We start from the raw sequence: 27,224 nt of genomic DNA on the forward strand, positions 1-27,224 counted from the left end.
CAGCGTAAATTTTAAAGAATAAGTGTAGACAAAGAGAACAAATAATGGAAGAAGGATAGACATAACTTAAAAATTGTGGAATCAACGCCATCTTGAGAGTGCCGCAAATGAAACACGTAGAAAGAATAAAAAAACAAAATGAAAAGGACAGAGATAGACTAAGAATTGATTGTTAACGCCATCTTTCGATCCAATGCCAAAATCATTTCTCCAAGGATAAGGTAAAATAGAAAAAGAAATAAAGTCTAGCGCCATCTTTTGAGTAATTTAAAAAAAAAATATTTTTTTAGTATCACGAGATGGCGCTGATTCTTAATTCTTATTCTATTTTATCCTGTCTGAGATGTTTTAAATACTCGAAAGATGACGCTGAGTTGACAATTTTTAATTTATATCTGTCATATTATTTACTTTCTTTCTCTACTATAATAATCATTTTTAATAACTACTTTTTTCTATATAAATCATTTTAATAATAAATATTATTAAATATTATTAAATTAATAAACAAATAAATATATTTAAAACTTATAATTTTTTATTTCAAAATCTATCTGTCACGAAATATCTTTTTGTACATAAAATTTAATATATTTTTTTTCGAAAGGAATAAAATTTTAGTATTTTTAGTTCTAAAAATCAAGCAAAATTAAATTTAAAAATATTAAAAAATAAAAGTTATGAACTTAAATTAAAAATAATTTATTTTAATATTATTTATTATTTATTTGAATTATTTCATGTATAATTTATATAATTTATATATTGAATATTTTTATTTATTATAATATTTCTAAATATTTATATTAAATAAATTCCAATAGATTATAATTATTTAATTCTAGATAATTAACTTGAAAGATTATTAATATTTGAAAATGTTATGTACAAAAAGATTTATTCTGAATTAATAAATAAAACGTAAAAAAAAAATATTATTATTCATAATAAATATTCGCAATTATTCGTGAAAAAAATCTATAGAATATAAATAATTATTCATATCGAATTTTTCATCTCATGATATAATTGAAATAAAATGAAATAAAAATGCATGGGACTTACCATTTGATGTGAAGAATTTACATTGTTATATATTTGCTGCTGTAGTGATCCATAAGGTGCTCGGAGTTAAAGAAAGTGGAAACTATAATAAAAATTAAATCATAATTTAAAATATGATATATAATATGATATATATAATATAATAATTATTTGAAAGAACTGAAATAAATAAAAATAAAAAACGTTAAATTGATAGAAAATATATAAAAATAATTACTTTTTTGCATAATATGATCGCCTTATTTTGTTGAAACACTGATTCTAATATTTACTCGAGATAAATATTTAAAAGAAAAAATAAAATAAAAAAATATTACCCGCACTAGTTTAAATTACAATCGTCAAACAAACAATGACTTTATTTATTTTATTTTCACGTATTAAATATACTAAATTTAATTAGAGCAATCATGCTCTAAAAAATATTGAAAATACTATTACGAAATAAACACTGACTCTAGCGATTACATTGCACGTAATCATAAATATTTTCTGAAAATAAAACTATATTATTATTAGAAAATGGGCTGGAAAAAGAAACTAAATATTATAATTTTAATATTTTCATTCTTTTTTCTCAAACATTTGTTTAAGAAAATACTGTTATTATTAAAATACAAAAATGATATATTATCAATTTCTTGAAAAATTATAATAAATATTTTGAGTATAAAATCAAACAAAAATAACATATTGAATAAATAAATAAACGTATTTAAAAAATATATATATAAGAATATGAATAAAATAAAATTGATTAAAATAATCTGATAATTATTTTTCTTTACATATGAATAAAAAGACAAAACAAACTTAGAATAATTATTGATTGTCTTTTTTTTAATATAAAAATGTCTTATGTCTTATTACATTTGTATGAAAGTCTGTGTATAACCTATTATACTTTCGAAGCTATTTTTTTAATTAAATAATATTCTAATGGTTTAATAAAAGAAAAAAATTATAAAATAAAAATTAAAATCGTAAAACAATATATAAAATTAAAATAATAATGTTAAAGAAAATAAATCAAATTTGATTTTAAACGCTTATAACTGTAACTGTCAAATACACGAATAAAAAATGAATGATAAAAAAATTCAAAAGACAATTTATCTTCGTATATTAATACTTGATAAATAATTAAACATATATATAATTAATGAAATAATTTATTCAATATAAATTAAATTATTAAACAAAAGTAATAATAATAAATAAATTATTCCAAAATATTAAATTTTATATAGTTTTATAAATACCTGTGCCGATGTAATACGTACTCTCTCTACGATTGTTGACAATAGACTGACGCCGTCCCCACTAATTCGTCGAGTCGCTGTATCTTCGCGACTTTCTGATTGGTTGGAACGGCGCAACGCTTTATTCTTTCAGTCTTCAGTGAAAATTGAAGAATAATGTAAAATATTTTATTATAAATTTATAATATATAATATTTATTAATATATTATAATTAGTTAAATTATATAATATATTATAATTAGTTAAATAATTACTTAAATATGTAATTAAATATTTTAATAATTTTATTCAAAATAAAATTAATTAAATTTGAAAAGATATAAAAGAAAATTGCAAAATACTTTTCTTGTAAATTTTAGATTATGAAATATATAATTTTAATTTAATAATACAATTAAAAGATAATTATTTATTTATTATTTAACTGTTTCTAAGTAAGATTAAATAATAAAAAAATATTATGTTGTATTAATAGTTTGAAAATAAAAATTTATTTATACACTTATTTATATATTCGTTTAATATGATAAATATATAATTATATTTAATTTACTTAATTTTTATATTTAATGTATTTAATTTATATATATATATATATATATATATATATATATATATATACAGTATTTCATTTTAAATTCCTTTATTATTTTTTAGTGTTTTCTATTTAATTTTTATGTCAAATTAATTTTGATAATTAATTCTTTATATTTTAATTTCTATATTTTTACGAGTGGATTTTCATAGATTTTTCAATATTATAAAAATCTACAATCTATTATATGTTATATAAATACTTCAATTTTCGCGCGACTTCACTAATAAAGAACTATATGTTTCAGCCAATTAGAAACGTCCTAGGTAAACTTATGGCGTCATTCTTTTGTCGAAAATAATTGTTGCAGGATGTATCAACTTTAATTGTTTGATTTTAACTACGCAGTAAGTAAATCTATTCCTATTTTATTATAAAATTTATAAATTATCGTTATTTTCATTTATTAATATATTAAACATTGTGATAACAAAATTAATTAATTCTTTGAAGTTTGTATGCTTTTATTTTCGATCATTTATTTGAGGTTACCGGTAGCTTATATTGTAAGCCTTTTCGTAAAAATTTGATTATTGCTTTATTTTAATATAATTGTTATTTTATACATTTGTTTCTGTTTTTTATATGTCCAAATAATTGTTTGATTGTTGCGATGACTTCGAAGGAATAATGATATATAGCTGACATACAACGATTTATAGCAGTATATCAGGTATATCAGGTAACATTTTTCATTTTACAAGAATAGAAATATATATTCTTTTAATATTTGGAATAGCTTTTATTGTTTATTTATTAATACTGAAACATACAGTAGTTAATTCAATATAATCAATTTTATTTTGTCAAGTTAAATTTCAATAATAACATATTTTTTTTATTAAATGAATTTTATTTTTAAGAATAATATTTCGCATTTTGTTTGTATATATTTATATCTTTTTTATTTATATGTAAGAAAATATAAATATTTATCATAATAATTTTTTCTGGAAATTGCAAATTTGTGTATCACATTCGACATATTTCGATTTATCGAATCGAAGCATATCGTATATTTCTTCGTATATTTCTAATTTATAATTCGATAATCGAAATTATAACGCGAGATATCATTGTACTATCGATAGTTAGTAGTGTAAGACGCGTCATTTTTCGTAAATTGTGTGATTTATTTGTTGCGTAATATTTAAGTATTTTTACGGTTATATTTTATTGTTTATATGATAATATTCCATTAATAATGTTGTGTTGTGTTTCTTACTATAAGTAAAAATATTTTAGTGATTAAATTATTCTTTTTCTTTTTAGTTTTTTTATTCTTTAAAATTACAGGTTAAAGCTAAAGGTAATTCATATTATGATATTTTACGATAAAATTTATACTTGATTATTATTTTATTTCAATATAATCGATTAATTTTATTCCTTTTATATATTTATTTGAAAATCTTGATTTTTTATGTAGGTTATTAATTAATTGCAGATATAATGGAATGATAAAAAAGTGGCAAAAATTTCAATATATATAGACGCCATGATGACTTGGCAAAAGGTGATAAAATTTAATTTTAAATTAAAAAATTTTTTTAATAATTAATGTTGTACTTTTAAATTATATTTAATATTTTATTTTTAAAGATATAATAGATATAATAATATATAATATATACTAATATATTAATAATATATTAATATAATATAATAATAAATATATACTAAATATATAATATTATTTTTTTGTTGATAGCTTCTATTCAAAGATTGAATTGAAAGTTCTTTGAATTTATGAAAAATATTTATGGCCACGCGCAATGTGGTCTATAGAATCAGTGTTTGCTTTGTAATAATATTTTTAATATTTTTTTAAAGTATAATAATTCTTAATTAAGTGTAATTATAATAGTCTTACGCGAAATTAGAGTCAGTGTTTTCCGTAAATTATTAAACAGATGTGTTAATAGTTTATTTTTTATTTTATTTTTTTTTTTTTTAATATAAAAATATTTATTTTTGGTATAGAATAGAGTCAGTGCTAATTTCAAGATGATCATCCATTATATAAAGAGGTAATTTTTTTCATATATTTTTCTACTTCCTTTATTTTATTAATTACATTATAAGTTATTAATCAAAAAATAAATTATTAATTATTATAATTAATCAAGGCAATTGATATTCAAAAAATTAAAATTTTTATTCTTCTATTAAAATAGATATAATATTTTATATTTTGTTACAGATTTCTACCAATTTTCTTGACTTTTTCTTTGGCCATAACAGAATCAATGATAACGTTCTTCGCATCGAATGGTGAGTCGCATGTATTTTTATTCCTCTGGTCACTCAATCATGTCGTAGGATGAAAGATCCGAATCGACACGAGTGATTGGTTGTACTACGTAGATTTTTTTCATGAGCACAATGACCGCGAATATTTATTATATTCGCGAGTAGTAACATTTCCATCTTTTGCATTTTATTTATTAGTTCAGGCTAGGTCTTCTTGTACATCGTATTTTTGAATATTAATAATTTTTTTAATAATAATATAATATGAATATAATATTAATATTAATATTAATTAAATTAGTTTGAATATTAGTATTTGAAAAAATTTGCTATAATTTAGCATAAATTCTAAATAAAATTAATGTCTAAAATTAAAAAATTGTATATACAATATATTTAGTATGAATATATTTGTAAAAATTAAGTATCTATATAAAAATTTGAATAAATAATAAATAATAGATAATATTAATTAAATAATAGAAAAATTGCATATCTTCTGATTTTATTCCAATTATTATAAAATGAGAATACTTACATATTATTAATAATGAAATAATGAAATTATTTTTAATTTTATTTCATGATAATATTTTAAGAATTTAGTTATTTGAATTCTAATATAATAAATATATTAAAATTTTATTTCTTTCATCTAAAAATGTAATAAATTTTAAGTACAAGAAGACATTTCGCGACAGATAGATCTCAGTATCAAAGCAATAAGTTTTGAATATCAATTTTTTATTTTTTTAAAAATATGCTTTGATGAAAAGATCGTCTGAGGTTATTTCTTTTAATATATCATTTAATATATCATTATTTTTGTCAATTACTTTTATTTATTGAATTTTATTATCAATATCTTTTTTAATAAATAAATTTCATTTTTATTATAAATATTTTTCTTTCTTTTTTATTAAAATTTTCAAATACTTTTTTAAATTTATAATATATTATAATATAATATATTTATTAATGTTTGAAATAAAATAAATCATAGTCCGTTAAATACAAAATATACTAATATTTTTTTAGCTCAGGATTTTCAGGTTTAACCCTTTCCGTGTTTATTGCCAGGATCTCATTCACGTGCCCAGGTGCTACTTGAATGAGAGAAAGGCGATAGGCACGATGAACATAATTTTTAAGTTTATAATAATTTTTTTAGCGACTGACGATGTGTTAGTGTATCGTGCACGACGTATTTTCCACATTATGTGTGTGTGTGGTTAGGCTGTGGAATTGCGTCGTTAATTTATTAAAATTTGAAATATTTAAAATAATAATCATAATATTCTACTACTTATAGTTACTAATTCAATTATATATTAATAATTTTATTATTTATATATTATTTATATATTAATAATATTACATCTATATATTATTAATCTTATCATCAAAATAATAATTAATAATAATAACAAAAATATGAAATGATAAGATATGAAATAAATATCATCAATCACTATATTTTACATATAGCAACTTCATTTTTTTTAAAAGATATATATATATTCTTTCAAATATAAATATTTACGATTAAGAAAAATTAATATAGATACGATTTTTTTATCATATTTTACGCAATGGTCGCTAACCATCGTCAGTTGATTTCAGGAAAATGGTACGTAAAGTTAGAGTGTGAATGTAGTGTGCCAAGCTCGGGTGTCGGAGGCGTCCCGGGACGTTTCCCTAGTTTAGGCTTTTGCGCCCGAGTATTATGCGTGAGAATCGTGGAATGAATGTGTTGGTGTGCTTGTTTTGCCATTTTTTTAAATATAGAACTAGGTAGGATAGGTAGTATACTTCTGGTGTGTCTGTTAATTATAAGTAGGTAGGGCCGGGCAGGTTGTCACAGTCTCTGATCGGGTAGGCGCGTTTTCGCGTGACAATCTGTTTCAGGGAATAAAATTTGAAAAATCGAGGATGAAGCTGAGACGATATGGCTTGTATTTCACTTTTTTCATCGATTTTTCGAATTTCGCGATGTGCTCGAGAATATACAATATGTATAGACAACGATCATTGGTTTTTTTTTTTCTTTTTTTTTTTGTTTGCAATTAGTGAATCTCGAGCCTAGATGTAAGTTTCAGCGGGTATTGCGCCCGAAGAAAGAAGAGGCTATGAGCCGAAGAGGCCCGGCAAATTGCCATAGAAGAGGGCAACTACTAATGGTTTCTCATTTTTTGGATTCTCTTCGAATTCAAAGAATGGGAAATCATTTTTGTTACTACTTTGTCATTGTGCTCATTTTAGTAATATGTAGTAGTAATTTTTTTTTTTATTATGTGGCCGATGCATGCCGGCCTAATTTGCATGCCATTTAGATCCAGTTATCATCCTATCCAGTGGGCATTTCGCGATTTTGTATTAGTGTTGCGAAAATTTATTTACGGGTTGATTTAGTGTTGCGAATTATAAGATATCGGGTTTTTTTTATTACAATATAATTATAATTTTTTACAAATTTAGCATTAAAATTTATTAAACGTTATTTGTTATTAAAATCTTTACTTTCAATTAATTGTAGCTTTTGGTACAGAAATAATAGTTTTTGAATTAAATTCTTTTTTTTTTTAAATTAGTGTTGCGATTCCACCGCGATTTTTCTTATTATTTTTTCAATTAGTGTTGCGTTAAAAAATAATCGCGTTTATTCATATAGTGTTACGAATACTGAATGCCCAAATTCAATTTCCACTACAATTGTGGATACTATTCATGTTCCTGCATCACCTGATGGACGATACAAAGGTAATTCTTTTCAATGAGATAAATATTTTATTTATAATGTTAATTAATTTACAATTGACAAAAAAAATAAAAAAATTAGAATTAAAAATAATCAGTTATATAGCAATAAATAATTAATAAATATTATCATTGACTTTCTTATTATTAATATTCTAGATATTTAAATTTAAATGGATAAAGTAATATAAATTATTATAATTAACATTATAAATGAAACAGTTATTTTATTGATTTAAAAAATTTTTTATTTTATATATAAGACATATTAATTACTGTGATACAAAATAAATATTTTACGGTTCTTCCATTATTCGATCTTATATTGCATGGAAAATATTTTCATTGGTTTTTCAGTTATATAATTTGACTCGTTTAAAGATTATTATAGGATTGATTCAAGAAAACTTATTTCATATAAGATTTTTTTTTCTCTTCTTATCATTATATTAGATTTTATTTAAGTATTTAAGCAAATTTTTATATAGATAGTCAATATTTTCAAATTTCTTTCAAGAAAGAAATCAATTTATAAATATAAGTAGTATCTTAGATTTCTATTCTTAGATTTCTATTAACTATTAAAAAAACATTTAGCTTTTTTACAGATAGGAATTATAAAGAATTGAAGATTCAAATCAAATTAGTCTGAATTTGTTTCAATAGTTTTAAAGGATCAAATAATGAAAGAAACATATAATACTTCAAGATATGTATAAAATATATTAGGTTTTCAAAGATTGCAAAATCCACTTTTTAAATATTTTTAGATATTTATCTAAAAATTAGATTATTATATAGAATAATTTAAATAATAAGAAATTTTTAGATATTTATTTAAAAATGAATTTATTAGATTAATAGAATTCTAGAGGGCGTTAGAATATTGATCTTCTTCAAAGGTATTACAGAATTCTTATTTGCAACTGTAGATAACTACAAATGGTAGAGAAAATTTATTTATCAAGACAGTATTAGCGGGAAAACTTTCTTTGTTTAAATTTCCTTAATTTTTTACTTTTGTTTTTACAATCAAGATTTTAAAAAAAATATCTAGTATTTAAATATATGTAGTAATTCAGTAATTTATATTGTGTATTGTGTATGATAATTGCAAAAAAATATTTTTTATTAGTTTCTTATTTATTTTCAATCTTTTTAACAATTTAATTGAAATATACATATCATTTGTATCATTTTTTTTATATTATTTGCCAAGTTTCCAATGATTTTTCAGTTAAATTTTTTATATTGAAATTATAAAGCGAATCAATAATTAAATTTATAATAATTTCAGGATTGTGATATATATAACAAAATCATATATTTTTTATCTTCTTTATTATCATACGCTTTCGTTGTTATAATTATGATAGAGCAAGATTACATGTACTCTACAAGTTAGTTTTGATAAGAAATAAGGACGTAAAACGCTCGCTGTCCTTCCATTTTCGTAAAAACTGGAAGACTTAGAGGTGTATCGAAAACTATCGGTTAATCGGTAATACAACGTACGAAATATACAAAGCAGGTTCCATTTATCGGTACCCACTTATCTATCGTCTTACGACTATATGTCTGACGTTTAAGATTAATATTGTAATTCGAACTTTATACGGAGAACTCGTTTACATCGCGACTTCGTTGCAGTATGACGCCACGAGGTCGCACTGCAAGCGGTTTAAGGCGATTTAAGTACTATTAATGATTTTGGCACTTAGATTTATCATTGCGCTAATTATAAAATGGTATTTCTTATTTTCTCAATAAGGAAATGCACCTCTTTTCATTATATATATGTATATATATATACGTGTATTTGTGTGTGTATCTGTGTATGTGTGTCATTAATTTCGTAACATTGTAGTTGACTTTTTTTATATTTTCGCGCCATAATTATTTCATTCGATATAAATATTCTGCGCATGCGCAAAATTCAGTTCAAATGTATATCTTCTTTCTTTTTTTCATATAAACGACAATTTTGATTTAAAATTTTTTCCAAATTATTTCACTTACAATTTTATCAGAGGTATATAAAAGCTCTAATTTAGATATAAAATTTATACGTATACAGTGATTATCCGTGAGAATTTCATTTATATCAAATTTTACCCGTTTTAATGAGAATTCATTACAAATACGGTAATCATATTCGATTTTAATACTTGTAATATATATTCTTGCGTTTGTGTAGTCAATAATGTTATCCTAAATTCTAAAAAAATTTGACTGCACTATACTTTTTCTCTCTACTTTGGCATATCGACCGAAACAAAAAATATCGCCTAACGCTTACAGGCTCTCGTTCTGTATGACTATTGAACTCGAAATGAACGAATAGTGCACGTTAAATTATTGTTTCTTTTTTTTTTATATTTTTTATAAAGATTCGATTTCCCCTCAGGTTGTTGATTGTTATCCTAAATCGACGCTACGAAAAATTGGCAGTATTTGAAATTTGCATAAAATACTATCTCTTTTTTTTTCTCTCTTTTTCTCTCATTCGAATAAGGCAAATTGTCAGGCTATCGTACGTGAAGTATTGCTTTAGCAAATCGCTTTAGCTCGGTAAAGCGATGCAAAACTGCTAACGTTACGACGCTGTGGTACCCGTTTATTGTTCATTTCGTGTATTACGTTAAATTAAAAAAAAAAAAAAAAAAAGGAAAAAAAAGAAGGGAAAAGAAAAAAATAAAAACGGAGGCAATGGAGGCACGATGAAATCTGATGCACGCAATGCATTGTTCTATTGATCGATTAAGTGCGTGTAATGAAAAAAATAAAAGTCACGAATAATTTTATAATTTTATAAATTACACCAAATAAATGTTTCGATTTTTCTTGATATGATAAGTTTTAAAACGAGAATGGCCAATGAACGAACGATGAGAGCAACGACAATGCAACGAGCATTCAGATATCCGTAACTTAAATTATCACGCGAATAAAAGTTATCGCTTGGATATAATATATATTTCGCCGGATTATTGAGCTGTGAGCAACTATGAATAAGCTATGAATGAATATTCTCTGTGGAATGGCTGGGATTTATTTTATACAATATTATCGAACGTTCATCCGCGTAAGCATATAGATGATATCAATGGAAGCACAATGTTCGAGAATCACCTGGATGATAATCGATGGTTTAACATGAATGAATCGGATCTTATAAATTGTTCGGGTTAAAGAGATAACATGCGATCGTGCGATACATATATATATATATATACTCGATGAGCATAACAAACGTTTATTTATTATTGGTAACTGTTTACAATTCTCTCTATATGCTTAAGCAGTACATCCGTTCATCCGTTTGCTATTTAACATATCTACCACGACGCAAGCATACGAGATACCGACAAGTTCATCGTGCTAAAGTTCAACCTTTCACTGTACGAAAAACGCGTATGGAGAGAACCAGGCCAAGTTTTTCCCGATCAAAAAGAAACGAACGAAAATTTTAAACGAGTCCAAAGTCGGTGTGAACAGTAACGTCGCAGTTGTTCGGCTTCTCGGCAGCCGCCATGTTGACTTCGACCAACGTGTCCACGCTGTTTATTGGGCAACCTTTTAGAATCTTTTGCGCCGCCAGGCTGGTGAATTGAACCTGCATATCGCTCAAACTTGGATACGTGTACAGATCTCCCCGACTGACCGTTTTCTCCAAGTTCGGCTCCGAGCCTTGAGGCGCCCTCTGCTGCTTCGTAGCTTCGAGATTCTCTATATAGACGTTGTTGAACGATCCACCGAAACCATCGTATGATTTCGTAGGCGAGGGTGGATTCGACGCGATGTTATTCTTCGAACCCGGACGGAGAAGGTTCCTGTAGCTTAAAGCGTCTTTCGATAACGATAGGCTCAATTTTCTCGAGTTGTTCATGGCGTCGTTCGTGTTCTTCATACCGGATTGCTCGTTGACCAGAGAATTCTTGTCAATGTTGTTGGTGGATCCGTCAATCAGATGCGCCTGGCTGTTGTTCAGCCGATTCGTCAGTTTCAATTTGTTAGGCACTTCCTCCTCCACTTTTGGTTTGTTCTCTTTATCGGACTCGGACAACAGGAGGCTCGGTTTCGATTCTTTGGAAGCGTAAAGGGAGGAAGGCCGTTCGATCTTGCTCGACTTGTTCAACTTCTCCTCGTCGAGTTTCGATTTGAATAATTTCTCCTCGTCTATCTTGCTTTTATAGAGTTTCTCGGTGATCAATTCGCGATCCTGTTTCTCCTTGCAGTCCATAGTCTCCTTTTCGGCCAATTTCGTCTTCACCGTGCCGTTTTCGAACGTGATCACCGATCTCATTGGGGAGTTATTTTGTTGGACGTAGATCTTTGTCCCAGGTGAGCCGGAGATGGTGGTCGTGCTTGTGGCGTTCGAGGCAAGTGTTACGCTGTTCTGAATCGAGCGATGCTGATCTTGGGATGGACTGACCGGTGTTAGATTCGTCGATACTTGCAGAGTTATGGAATTCTGCGCCTCTTGTAGAGGGGTCAGGGATCCCTGTTGAACCATTTTCAGCGGGGAAGATTTCGCTGGTAACGTGGACGTTTTCAAGGGCGATGACGAGAGTTTCCCGCTCGAAATCGATTTTCCACTGGAGTGGGACGAGTGGCCGGACGATGTCTTTTGTAGCACCTAGAAAAATATTACGTACGTAATATCTGTTCTATCGTCTTGAGGTCATTGATGTTCCATTTGGCACATAAAACTACACTGTAGATAGTTTCTATTGGTAGAAAGTAGGTTTGGAGAAAATTGATTTTTGAAATAGATAAAGAGAAATAAACATTACTGTTCCTTCGAAAATGATTTAGAATTTTGCAAATAAACTTTTCTTTGAAATATATAATTATGTAAAGAAGCAGTTTAATTTTTAAAAAATTTTTTAATACGATCAATTTTTCAATTTATCAATTTATCAATCTCTCTAATAAATTTAAACTAAGTTAATATTTAAAATAAAATAGTTTTCTTCGTATATATTTTTAGTATCGTGTCAATTTTAATTAGTAACCTTTCACGTTTAATCAAATCACGAAATTGCGATGGATTTATGTGTCCGTTTATTTTTCTTCAGAATTCTTAAAACGAATATAATAGCGCAAACAGTCAAACAAGACTTGTGTATTTTTTTTTTATTCTCAAATTGAAAAATATAATAATATTTAATTTACCTTATGCTGAGGCGATCCGTTCGATTTCGTACCGCTTCCAGTGGAATCGTGGCTGGGTCGTCTAGAGTTGGATTGTCTCGTGCTGGATCTGCCCAACGTGGCCGTTTTCGCTGGGCTCGCGTTCGTCGTTCTTACGGATCCGGAACTTCCGCCGCTTCGACTCGGCGACGAGTTGGCCGAATTTTTCCCGTTTTGCGTTTGATTGCGCGTCTGATACGGTTCTTGGTTCGTGGTCGGGGGAAGGACAGAAGCTCTGGACGTACATCTGCTCAGGCTGGAGCACTTTGATCTGGGCAGTGTCGAACACGGTGATCGATGTCGTCTGGAACTCCTTGGCGTCGAGTTCGCCAATAAACTAGAGGAATCGCCGCTTGCCTGGCGTCGATGTCGCCTGGGCAGTGTGGCGGATCGCACGGAGCTCGAATCATCCCATACTTGGAAACTGGCCTGCGATTGATCTAGACCCTCCATCATCTGAAAACGTTAGTCCGTTGTTAACCGGCCGGAGTGCGCTCTTCAGACTCGCGCAATTTAATCTTGGCTCCTGCATTCAATTTCCTACCTGCTATCCTTGGCAAAAGTCTTTGATCGAGTGCAATAATATATTAAATTCGTTAAAAATGATTGTAATTTTTTGAGATAGATTGTAGTATAAACATCAAACGCATGGAAATCTTATATAATTTATTGTATATTATTAAAATTCATTCTTATCGGTGATTGAGAAATTAAAGAAAATTGTAAATATGAAATATTTAAAAAATAATATTCGCGTATTTGCAATATTTTTGGAAGGATTTTTGCCAATCTAAATATTCATTCTTCTCTTCTTTACAACGTACAAAAGTTTTAACTACTTTTCTCATTTGTATTTATTTCGCATCGCACCGATTTAAGATATCTGTATTTGGTATCATCATAACGTTTTACACGTCAAAAATTATTTCCAATATTTATTTCTAACGAAGAAAGTTTGCATCGGGTTTTGGACGGAAACCTTTTTGATCAAAGAGCGAAACACGGGGATGCGTTTCTCCTTTTTCACGAGTGAGCACATCAAATTGAAACTCACCGAGGGGCTAGCGGCTCTCGTTTGCGTGGCTACGCTGTGCAGGTGAACGACGCGTGGATTAAACCACTCGGTAGGGGGATACTGGGCGCTGAACGTGCCCATTAACGGTGCGCCCTTTCTTCGTGTACTGCGTCGGAACAGCCTCGAGAGTAGACCTATTTTCTCTGAAAAAATCCCGGAGAAACCTTGAGAAAAGCGGAGGAAGCGATGTTGCGTTTCTTAAATGAGAGATTGAGGGGGATCGAGGAAGGGCTTGCCAGCTAACAGGGTGTCTAAGAAGCTTCTGTATCTGATGGATGTTCAGCTGTGGCCGCGGATGTGGGAACTTGGGGGGATCGCAAAAACACTCCACCCAGGATACTCGCTTCGGAAGTAGATGGAGGAGCAGCAGAAAAAGCATCATTGCGCAGAGTGATCACCGATTCAATTACTCGAATATCTTCGAAATTATCGATGAATATTAGTTGAACAATATTAAAGGTTTTTTAGTTTAACAATAGTAAAAGCGAAACGAAAGATTATTGAAGAGAATACGTTGTCTTTCATGTAACAAACATTATACAAAATTTTAAATTAATAATTTTTTTATATAAATCATAATGTAGTCTTTCTCTAAATTCGATTTTTGTTTTTGAATGTTTACATACGTTAATCCACAATTTCAAAGATATTCAAGGATATAAGATTTGCATCCTGTATCACAACTTATTTACACAATATAAAAAATATTGTAGCGAGAAAATAGAGAAAGTTTCATAGTACAGTTTCATTAACTATAAATTGCAATAGCAAGTGGTTCTGTTCTTTACACATTGCACGATATAAATACGAAGCGAGACGATTTTACGTAAAAGAGGATGGATCCACATATCAGGCTGAAGTGGAGAAAGCTAACTCGTCTGCCGATTAAGCGATCATCCATCACCAAAAACAATCCCTTCCCCGGACTCGACTCACTGGTTGGGCTATGGGGCGCGCTGTCCGTGCTCGCGTACTCCGCGCTCGACGAGGTGTCGCTTCTTTCCGGCCTTCGTGGCAAAGACCGTGAACTTCCGCTTCTGTGTAAACGTCTGGCGGATCCCCATAGTCGCAGAGAATGTCGCCTCTCCAGGCGACCCGGCATCGATCGACATCTTGCGAACAGAACTTTGTCGTTGGGATTACCTGGAAATTTTCATATATCTTTCAAATCCAGATTCAAGAATCGCTTACTAATCGCAAAAATGGAATAAGTTTTTAGCGAATTTTGTTTCTTCTATGATAATCTTTTTGACACTCGAGGAAACGGATAAGAAAAGGGAAACAGAGGGAGATGAATTATGACAGGAGAATTTTAAGATGTAAGAGTAGAGGAATGTTCCACGTCGTGGTAAATACAGAAAAGAGAGGGATATAAGATTCGAAACGATCATCGAGAGCTCCTCTGTCTTCCCGACACGTATTCTCAAAAAGTGGAACACCCTCCGTCCCTGATTTTCATCGCGGTACACAGAGCCAGAGGCGGTGGCGACGACCGGCTGTAGGTTAGCAGCGTGAGAATCACTCGAGAAACAAGTCGGGGAAAAGTAGGAAGATTATATACGTGGCCCCCCACGTGATCTCGACAGCGTGTGTAACGGTAGACAATGTCGTGACCAATAGCTAATATATCGGCTGTGCTAAACGCTTTCCAGGGATCGCCGAGTTGGCACTGTTCACCTCTCCGCTATGTGTACCGATGCTCGCGTGTACGTCCTCCATACACGGCGTCCTGATGTATGTAAGGGGGATGGAAGACGCATGCAAGATGTTCCAACGTGTTTCCGTGTCAATGCGCCAGAAAATTCCAGTTTGAACGGGTCCAAAACTTCGCGAAACCGGGCGCAGCCACTGCAAAGAGTGAGTTTTCGCAGCGGACACGATCGCATGCAAGGATGCTCGGTACCTGGTTGGCGATCAACGCCGCCGGTAACAATGTAACGTCGTTGCACGCAACGTTCCGGCCATTGGACAGCGGCCATTGGAGGGAAAAGGCTGATAGGGCAGAGCAATATATGGAAACGGGTATTATCGTACAATGCTGAAATCACGTTGGCCATAACGGGCGCGTGCACGATATCGGGTAAAAGAAAAATGTTTTGACTTTTCTTTATACGAGCCTCGTGATATTGTATTTCCATTTGAATTTCTAATTTTAAAACGCGCGCGGGGATATAAATTCGCGGCCGAGACGACAACCACTCTAAATACCGAGATAAGAGTGGCGCAATTTAAATCGAATCGCGACAATTTTTCGATCCTGATCCACGGATGGAATGCGCAACGGGGTCTTCCGGCGCGGGAACTGCGTCGCTTCCAAGGACGACAACAACATAAACGCACGCCTGGACTCGTCCATCGAGTTTAGAGAAAAAGAATCGAGTGGCGGGCAGGGAACGTTCGCTCCGAACGAACGAACGATCCCCGAACGAACACGTGCCGAACGGGTTTGCCCGACTAGTTTCTGCCCGATTCAGCCCCTTCTCGGCGCGGCGCAACTTTGTCTTCCGATCGATTTACACCGATACTTTGTTTCCCCTCGGAAGGAAGCTTTGCTTTGATGGGGAGAGATTTTTTTAAAATTACGATAAGATATGAAATAGGGATGAATAAACTCGAAAACTCTTTCTCTTTAACGTTACGATGTTATATTGATTCGAGTCTTCTTTCAAATCATAATTCGTATTCGAAATTCCAAGGATTCGTTTCTTCTTTATAGCTAGATTCAATCCTTTGTATTAACACAGGATAAATTATTCAGAATTATTCGTCAAAGATTCGCAAGCTTGACTTATTCACGAGCGAATTTCGCTCTTATCATCTTCCTCCGATCGGACAAAGGAACGAGAAAAAAAAAAAAAAAAAAGAAAAGAACAAAAGAACAAAATCTTTCGAAACTACTTCATTCTGTCCCCTCGAAAGAGAAGAGGCATTTCCACGCTCCTCGCGATTTCTATCTGTTGTCTCGCAAAATTTCGCCGATTAAACTTGACGATAAAATGCAGATATATCATCGTAGAGTATCGTACGAGCCCAGGGATTTCTTACCTCCGCAAATAACGTCTGCCAGATTCGTCTGCACAGCTTGATGCGTCACGTCGCCGTCCCTCAGGGTTAGCATCTCGCCGTGTACGAGCGCCATGGCCTCGTCGTTGGACATGAGCATGCTACCCTGACCTCTCGATCCGCTCACCTCTCTCGAACATCTCCTCGAGTTGCTTGTGTCGCGCCTAAGCCTCCTCGTCTCGGGCGTAACCACGAAATAACCTTGTGACGTGTGATAGATCTTTCTCTCTTGCATCAGTTTAGCGAGGGCATCGTAGACCAATTCGCGGCTAGGTCTCTGCATGGCTGGAAACGCGTTCCTCAAGGCGGATCTGAGCGTGTCCAGGGTGGCAGCTTGCCTCTGAGAGGTCAACTCCAAAATGGCCCAACAAAGAGCTTCCGGTAGCGGCGTGAATTGCCCTTGGGCCACCGGGGCAACCAGGCAGTCCTCGATATCGCCTGAAACAGGAAGGAAAATTGCAATTACACGTCCGTTGTATGTATGGAGGGGGACAGGACAAAATGAATTATCGACGGATAAAATGAAAAAAAAATTTTTTTTTTATGCTAATGTTCATTTAATGTATACAATGTTGTTAGGTACAAAAGAAAAATTCCTCTTATTTGAAAGTGATTTCTGATTTTAAAAGATTAGAAGGCAACGTGATATGATGCATATATAAGAGTAGATATAAGGGATTGTATTTTCTTTTTCTTGAAGGATACGTTTCTTTGATGGGATCGAAATTCTCAAAATTCCAGGTATTTTTTCATATTTTGAAAACAATATTCACGTGAGAATATTTTTTACAACGAAATGATACAGAGCAAGGGTTGATTTTAAAACGATATTGAAAGATATTTAAAATCGTTATATGCAACAAGTTTTAATTTAAAAATAAAATTTGATTTCGGTTTTGATGAAATAATTTACTCGTGTCACTTGAGTTCGCGTAAAAAGTGTACAAAGACGATATTTTCATATTCTTGAAGTTCAACTGTTACCAAAAGGTAACAAGGCTGTGATACTAATGCGAAATAACCCGGCGGATGCAAAGGTTCGTGGAAGCGGATAGTGATAAGATCAGACGTTACGAGACATGCCTATCGGATCTTTAAAGTTTCTCGCGTTCATTAAAATTCTCCGTGTATATTCGCTCGACAGAATGAAACCGTAATAGCCAAGTTGGCTGCCAGGAACTAGCGACATTCAGGTAACTGCCTTTCTAGCCTCAACCGAGACGGTTCGGGTTTCCATGCGCGTACAAACAGAGTATTTCATTAACGAACACATGTATGTAACCTTCTGCTTGTCCAACGTAATATTTAAGGCATGCTTTCGAATCGGTTGGATCGCGTTTCCTTCTACAGGAAAAAAAAAAAAAAAAAAGAAAAATATACAGGAAAATTGATTCTCCGTTACAAAAGTCCAGCATCGTGTATTTAAATTAGTCGCATTTTTATTAACCTTTGGAGGGTCTGATGGCTCCCCATTGAAATTTTAAATCTTTTTCTCCATGAAAAATTTATGCAATGGACGTAATCTACATATTGCGCACAGTTTGTCGCACGATTCGTACGACGACTTATCTCTCGTCCACATTCCACATTCTATTTGATTCGAAGGTATTCCGAAATTCGATCGAGAAATATTAATTTTCCTTTGGATTTTATTCAATATTATTCGAATATTAGAAAAAGGAATAAAGGAAGAATGCACTATTTCCGATATTTCAATTTCGAATCTCGTTCTCGATCCCTCCTCCTCGATGTTAAGCACCAACGAAATTCACTTTGCACACCATTATTCCGTACACAATAATCCATGATAGTTACGCGAATGCGTATTTATGAAACGGGGATTTAAGCGGCGGAACATGTCGAATTTCATTTTCAACAGACAGGCGAGGGTATATTAGCGCTTGTGACAAGTAAATCGCGGTAAAATCTGCGCGTTGCGTTCGCATGCGAACGACGTGCCGGTTGTAAATCCACTTACACAGAATATTCTCTCGTGAGATCTGTCGTGCATTGAATGGCGCGATGCGCGCGTAGGTATGCCTGCGTGAAAGCGGAAAATTGAAACGACTACGCGGTGCTCCTCGGATAGTTCGTAAATTGCGTATTATCGGTATCGATTCGGTCATTCGTATAGAAAATCATTGGCGAACGTGGATTTATCGATGGTTATTATTAATACACGTTTATTAAATGCTTAACGAGGTAATATAATGTTTCACGATTGCGAGTTCGAGTATATATTTCAATCTTTGACACGGGGGGAGAAAGAGAGAGAGAGAGAGAGAGAGAGAGAGAGAGAGAGAGAGAATAATTTTGAAATGAAATTGTAGTTATAAGTAGTTGCCACGGTACTTTCCCATTTGTGATAAATTTATAATAATGTTGGACAGTGTAATTTTTAAATTGATTTCTTTAAGTGTGCATTCGAGGGATGGGATCAAGAAGAAAGATTAAAAGTTTTCAATTAGTTAGTAATTATTTGTACAAAGTGAGAAGATTTATGAAGTGACAGTTGAAACACAAAAACGTAGAAAAATTGGTATATAAAAGTGTCAATTGAGAATTGTTTATTAAGTTGCAAGTAATTTAATTTTTCATCGAAGAAATATGTAGCAAGCAATAAATTTGTTTGTAAATTTTTAAATTGCTTATTAATAAATAAACTTCAATCGACGTTTTTATGGTAATTTTGTGTTCGTTTCATTTTTTAGATTTCCTGTGTAAATTTTCATCCGAACATGTAATACTTTCTTTTATCAAGAAAATAGTTTTAAAACAAAGTCCGTTCGCTGACAATATTTAAAATATTTATCAAAAAACAATATGATCAGAATTGTTGTTAAATCGAATACGAACCAATCATCAAAACATCAAACAACAAAGATTCAATATTGATACGCAAAATAAACTTGAAACAGAATGTTAAAGAGTTAATCCAAATGTTGAAAATTGACCAAGTAACTTCCATTTACGATACTTTACACGTCCAATCCCAGAGGTAGATATGGATCCTGTTTCGCAGTTTCAATTTTCATCAAGCGTGCTGGATGCATTCTCACGTGTGCAAAAGTCAGAGAAGCAAAGACTAAAACGGTCAATTTCTAGACTAGGAGCGGAGAAAATCGGCATGCTAGAACAAATCTGCTCCGGGCTAAACAATGCCTAATTAGCGTTTTAAACGTCAGTCAAGTTGCGGCGTTCCATAAACGCAATACAGAGAGAAGGTAATTAAGGCTGAATAGAAACTGAAAATTTTCGAGAGGCCGTAAGGAGATTTAGAGAGGGCGATCCGTGGCGAAATTGAAGTCTTTGTTCTTCCTGGTCACGTTTTAAGGTGACTTTCCAACCCTCGAGGCCTCCCCCTCCTCCTCCTGTACATTTTGGTCCACACCCACGAATAAGACTATGGATTATTCTAAGCTCGCGGCTCTGAAGGACTCCGAAATTCCCGTGGTATCCGCGTGCTCGTGCCGAGAATGCTCAATGTTCTCGAGAGCGCAATGTGTAGCAAACAGCTTGTCATCGCAAAAATTGTGACCGTGTCCTTTGTGGAATTCTTTTTGCACAATTGTCACATTTAATTCTTCTGTTTTTTTACTTTTCTCTCTATTTTTTTTTTTTTAATAATTTTTGAATTATCGTTCTTAATGATGTTCTGGTGTAATTAAGGGGGAATAAATGAATTAATGAAGTATGCTCTAGAAGTTGGATTCCAGCCAAATCGTTGCTTAGCTTGAAAATACAGCTTGGCATTCGAGGATAATGAATGGATGATTAAGAAGTTCTGAATTATTAAAAGATATAGTCTTGTAATGTTTCGAATTATGTACATAATCAATTTGTCCATATCATTAGGAGTTTTATCTAATTAATTATTATTTTATTCAATATATCAACAAACATTCATATAAATTGTAGTTTAAATAATAGAAAATTAGTTAAGTTCAGATTTTTATCATGCTCGAGAAATCTTTCTTTCACAAACAATCTAATATATAATCAATTATGATTGATAAATATCGTGTTTAAAAATATCATAAAATTTGATATGCGAAATGGCTTTATTCATTTGTTACGTCATTATTATAGATTGACGAAACAGATGGCGTACGTAATTTTGCCTCTATGAAAATTAACTATCATATTTATACGCGACACGTTAGATTTCGTGACACGACGATAAAATCGACTTGAATACTTTCATTCGTTCACCCTCGCTTTGAACCACCATCGACCTTCGAAATGTATTTTAATATATTTCACCCTCATCCCTCATGCCATATGCCAATTTCGAAGGGTAGCTCGAGCTTCTACACGCGATATTGCGCTGACCCTTGACGGATATCGATCTTCCGCTTTGAGACTGAAAAATATTCGGTAAATGTTGCAGCAAGCAATTCCACGAGTATTCGAGTATCGTTATGTAAGAATTTAATCTTTCAATATATATATATACATAGTTTACTTATTTTTATAAAAGTATTTGTATATCGTTTTATTTATTGTGGCAATTACATATTAATTATTTTGACCCGAGTGTATTATATTTTACATTATTTAACAATATGAGAATAAAATTAGAGTTTGGTAAAAAATACATGTATTATAATCATGTTTTAAGTATAATGTTATAACTATCGTAGAAGATATACAAGATATATTCTAATAATAAAGCTTAGAGTCTTATTGAAGATTTATGATAAACAATATAAGATAATCGCCATTAAAATTGAAAATTATTGAAACGTGGAATGCTATTAACATAAATATTCATTTAAGATTTTATTCTACGCGTTATCTTAATACTTGTATCTTACAATGATTATACCATTACTTATGTATAAAACGTATACAGGGTGTTAATATATTTATACCATACCTTTGGATAATCGATTCTAAAAGTTGAAACAAATTACAAAAGACTTTGATATAACATAAAAGTCAGCCTCATAAACGAGCAACATTTTTGTATATCAACTTTCGTTTTGGTTGTTTTTAGCCTCAATAATCAATCCTCCAATAATATCCAGCTAATGTAACACCCTATACATTATTTAATTTCACTCGACAAACGTTCGAATAGCTTCGTGTATAAGATACACGTACATACATATCGCGTGCGCGCAATTTTTCCAAAGATTCCATTTTTAATTTCGTTAAATGCTCCGTGCGCGTACAACAATGAATCTACCCTCTGGAACAGGTCGAGATCACGGATCACTGCCATTTCCGCGCGCCGTTCGATGACGCTCTCACTGTTCTAGTCCCCTAGTTGCTTTGAAATCCTTGTTTGCGGACAGGCAGGAAGGAACAGAGCTGTAATTACGCGTTCAGCTACGCCAGAAAACGCCTACTCTCTGCTATATATTCATTGTAAGGATCGTTGTAAATAGGCCTCGTATAGGAATCATCCAGATCTCTTCTTACCGCAAAAAGTTTTCTTTGATCGAGAATCGTTTGATTTCGTACGTATCACATTCAGATTTTCGATTTCAATTTCACTGGATACGAGAGAAGAGACTCATCGTGAAATTACCGCTGATGGAGGGAGGTGTGATCGACGATGATTACGATTCTTTCGCGGCTTTCTCATGGAATATTCATCGCGCGCGGTTATTCGAATGGAAAAGTTGGGCACGGTCGTTACACGAGGTCCAGTTGCCCACTTCCCTGGAATTTCTCCGCGGCCCACGGAGGGAGTTGCGCGCGTAATTATGCAAGGAGGTAGCCCACCCACGCGTTCCTTTTAAGGAACGAGCCGACGACCAGAGCAGACGAGGAGTTGGGAACGGTTTACAGGACAGGTGCGCGATCGAAACACGTTCTATTTTCGTTTCTTCTTTGATAATGATCGCAGGCTCTCCTGTTCAAAAAGATCATTGTAGAGGAGGGTATAAAATTCAGTCTGCAAGATGGATTTTTTAAATCTGATTTTATATTCGAGTTCGTGAAATTAACTTTCTTCAGATTTGTTTTTGCTTTTCAAAGTTGGTTCACATTTTTTCTGAAAGATGAGAAATTACAGTTTGCACTTTTTTAGTTGTGTATATTTTTGACAAATGAAATTACTCATATTTAATCGTTAAGGAAATATTTTTCATTTCGTTTAGAGTTCAATTTCTTCCAATATAGATATTCATCGAGACGTTTTTCCATATTTTGATGTATGTAATTACGGATGGAAAATATTTTAAATGTTGTGATTTACCCTACTTCCATAAAAACAAATATATCCAATGGAACTCGTATCTAACGTGTACTACGTTTCTATACTAACGCAACAAAAATAAAACATCCTTTGACTTTTAACTCCACGATCAATAAGTATATATACACTTAAGAGAGAAAAGATCGCAACAACGAAAAGATATTTCTCTCGCCGAGGAAAGTTATAAACCCTGCTTTAAAACACGTATCGCGAATTTATATTTTTCCACTTCTTCTTTTTAAAAGAGAAGGAAGGTTCCCCCACGCGATCCCCGATGCTTGAAATTTATTCGCGATCGCCGGGTGTTTCGCGTGTATACAAGTGTATGGGCAGTAAATGGCCCAACTAAGACGGCATAATGCCTGCGTGGGAGAGGCCAGTTTCGATCTCGTTTACGAGAGATCTTATCCGGGCGCGCGAGCACGGTCGGAAAAAGTGTCGGGATAATACCTGGGCGTTCGTTACACCGGTGAGCTGCCAACGCGAGGGGGATCACGAGGAAACCGAGAAACGTTCGGGTTGCACAATTTTCGTGGGGCTGCATTCGACGACGAGGGAGAGGCCAGTTGGATCGTGGAACTCGATACGTCAGTTTCTGGGGCGTGGAACATCGTGTTCCTCCGTGAGAATCTTGTCCCGGACGCGTTTTCAATGCTTTCCACTGTGTACGTAGCGCGTAATGCGGCCCTCGTCATTTCTCGCCTCGAGCTCTTCGGTGTTTGAGCACGGGTTAAGAAGATGGAGAGAGAGAGAGAGAGAGGGAGAAAAAGAGCAAGGTGTCAGAATGGTAGATTCATTTTTTATGAATCGAATTTGATAAGAATTTGAAGGAAACGAAATGATAAATTTTGTGAAAGATTAATGGAATCAGATTCGATAAAATTAAATAAGTATTAATAAGGATTTGAATGCTTTTTTAAAATGTAACGATGAATCTTACTGTTTTTGATTTTTGAACTTTAAAATGAGTAGTGAATTTCGAAAATTTATTTAAAAACAAAGAAATATTAGAACGAATTCTTTATAAGAATAATATTTAAAAGAAATTTAGAAAACTTGCGCGGAATTCTTATAACTTCGTGAAAATGGTGCCTTTAAGGAGATTAAAGATTCACGCGTTCTTCTCATTCGTTCAAAATCTCAACTCTGCTTAATAAAAATAGCAAAAATATTTGTTGAAATCGTTGCCCGAATTCGATCAACTTCAAAAACGATACTCTCGATGAATAACCACGATGGAAAACAAATCGACCACATAGGAGGAACATAGGAGATCACCAGATGAAGGCACGTATCATCACGCAATTCCGATCTCTTCTTAATACGCGACAATTTAATACCGAGGATCGAGGGAAATCATCGATATCCAACTTTATTATAACCGGCTTGCTGAAACACAGTTCTAGTCGTAACGATAAAGTGAGAAGACGGTTGAAGACGAGCTCCTCTCCCTCTCTCTCTCTCTCTCTCTCTCTCCGCAAACACAGATGAACACCTGCCAGGTCTGGCGAGCCGCTATTATTACCAGCTTCCCCTGTACCTTTCTATCATTCCGCCGAGGCCTTTATTATAATATCCGAACTGCCCACGTAGATAGCGCATGGCAACGAGGTAAGAGGCGGACCTGTGGCGGTATTCGGCCGCGACTCGCCCACGCGAATATCATCGGGGTATCGAATGGCCGGAAAGAGACAAGAGCAACGCGAGTGGAACGAGCGCGCGCTTCGTAGCCGCGAGACACACGGCCGGATCACTTCCGGTGCACCGGGTACACGGTGCACAACACGATGCATATATCCTTATCGCCGTGATCCATCGTGTCGGTTGGCCGACCTCCGCCGCTTTATGGGTCTGCCCATGGGAAATGGCAAAGACCACTTGCAAGGAATCACCTCGTAACAAGACGACCTTTGAGTACCCGGCCTATCCTCTAACCAGCCGGCGACGCTGTTCTATGCAAATCCATGGGATTTGCTGGTCGTCCCCCTTTCCTATCATCCTCTCTGACCTTCATCTCTCTGTTTTCCCTTGTTCTTTTTCTTTTTTTTTTTTTAATTGTCATCAATTCAATTGTAGAACGTAGAATCGTTGCAAATGATAGAAAAGTATAATATTGGATTATAAATAGTATTGTAGGAAAGAACGTTTATGGTCGTGGTTGTTTTTCTTTTGAAAAAATTTCAAGGTATTGAAGTTTCTACTTGTTTAAAAAATCTAGCAAGAATGAGAGATCATTCTTTCTTTCAGAAATAAATTCTTCAAATCGATATTAACGAATTATGGTCTACTTCATTTTTTATAAAAATATTCTTTTCTTAGAATTCCAATTTTTGTCAAAAATCCATTCACTCGCAATTAATTTCTTGATTGAAATATAATCTGGATTAAATATATTGGTTTTTCTTGGCGAGAAATTTATCGAATTATCGCGTTATCCATGGTTACGGTTGCATAGTAATAAGTTTTATTTATTAAGCTAAATAAATTATATTAAAAAATAATGTCTTTACGGTAATCAAACCGGAAGAATAGTTCCATGTTTAAAGGATAATTAAAATAATATAAAGTTGGTCACAGACATCGTAACGATGGTTGCAAACGTATCTTTGTTATCGTTATTGTTTCCAATTTAACTCTGAACGATATTGAAAATTTTGTAGCAAGAGGATTTTTATCAATTTCAACGTAAAAAAAAATATATATTTTTATTCAATAATTTCATTGCTATTTTATTATGAAATATATTCATTATTCTGCAAAACAATAATAGAGTCGAGTGAAAAATGATTAACCTAAAATTCTTATTACTTATTATTATCCTCGATTCACGAACCTCACGTCGTTAAAAAATAAAAATTTTCTCAAAAACGAGGAGAGAAGAGTCAAAGTCCGGATTTATCCCACTACCTTCCCGTTTCGCTACGATTCTCTGGAGAAAGGTGTGGTTGGTGGCACCAACTTTGATCAGATGCGAGTTAGGTCGTTGGCTCGTTGCTATCGGATTTATGTATTACTGTTGGCAATCAATACACTACCGAGTTAACAGAGCCGACCGTTTTGTTATCCAAGAGGCGGAATGCAAATACGTTGCGCAATGCTCAAGGCGCAAGTCAATCGTCTATGGAAGCACGTGTTCGTCCGTGTAACGTAATAATAACCTGTGTTGTCTGGAACAGAACGATTGCTCTGAACTTAATCGTTCCGTATCGTTCGTATTTCTAACCGGAAATATCAATCGTATAATCGGGAATTACGCGAAGGAAGGGGCGGTTTATCTAAGAAACGTTTATCTCGAAACGATAATTCGTGCGAGACACGTAATAGGATTATCCCTTAACAATGGCCGCCGACCGATTTCTTTCGCGATTTTTCGAATTCTTGATTCGAGCCGCGCGCACACAAGTGGCTCAAATGGATATCGATTCGAGAACAATGGCTCGTTCACCCAAAGATGATTGGCACTTCTCATGGTGTTGGCCATCAGGTCCCTATCTATCTTCGTGCCCGCAGCCGCCGCGTGCTTGTTCGCCTTCGTTCACGGACGGGTCACGAAAGATGATATCTCGGGCGAAACGTATCACGGGTACCCACGACCTTTTCCAAGAATAAAATCGCGGATATCGAAGAGAGGAGGCCGCGAGACAAAAAAACGCCTGTCGCTGTAAATTTCATGCAAATCTTGGCTTTCCGTGAATTCGTCAGCTTTCACCACCTCGCATCCCAAGGTGAGATCCCCGCACAATCCGGGG

At 32.9% G+C, this 27,224-nt stretch overlaps 2 protein-coding genes across 4 annotated transcripts in view; both read right to left on the reverse strand.

The window, feature by feature from the left end:
- The window catches only part of LOC122715606 (follistatin-related protein 5-like), a 61,988-nt gene extending 60,575 nt beyond the window's left edge, over nt 1–1,413 (reverse strand). Inside the window, exons 1-2 of one of the 2 annotated variants that reach the window (XM_043937950.1) lie at nt 1,283–1,413; nt 1,066–1,147 (exon numbers count right to left, since the gene is read on the reverse strand). In XM_043937950.1, the coding sequence (XP_043793885.1) occupies nt 1,066–1,068 (3 nt within the window). In that variant the 5' untranslated portion in view covers nt 1,069–1,147; nt 1,283–1,413. The remainder of the gene's footprint in view (nt 1–1,065; nt 1,148–1,282) is intronic. The other variant, XM_043938114.1, reaches the window with a different exon arrangement.
- A 7,903-nt stretch (nt 1,414–9,316) lies between these two features.
- Nucleotides 9,317–27,224, reverse strand: part of LOC122712243 (storkhead-box protein 2) — a 124,576-nt gene continuing 106,668 nt past the window's right edge. Inside the window, exons 5-9 of one of the 2 annotated variants that reach the window (XM_043931768.1) lie at nt 17,250–17,705; nt 15,141–15,347; nt 14,184–14,368; nt 13,112–13,585; nt 9,317–12,572 (exon numbers count right to left, since the gene is read on the reverse strand). In XM_043931768.1, the coding sequence (XP_043787703.1) occupies nt 11,403–12,572; nt 13,112–13,585; nt 14,184–14,368; nt 15,141–15,347; nt 17,250–17,705 (2,492 nt within the window). In that variant the 3' untranslated portion in view covers nt 9,317–11,402. The remainder of the gene's footprint in view (nt 12,573–13,111; nt 13,586–14,183; nt 14,369–15,140; nt 15,348–17,249; nt 17,706–27,224) is intronic. The other variant, XM_043931849.1, reaches the window with a different exon arrangement.

This window comes from Apis laboriosa, unplaced genomic scaffold (genome assembly GCF_014066325.1).
Source record: "Apis laboriosa isolate Shangri-la unplaced genomic scaffold, ASM1406632v1 scaffold104_cov149, whole genome shotgun sequence".
NCBI lineage: Eukaryota > Metazoa > Arthropoda > Insecta > Hymenoptera > Apidae > Apis > Apis laboriosa.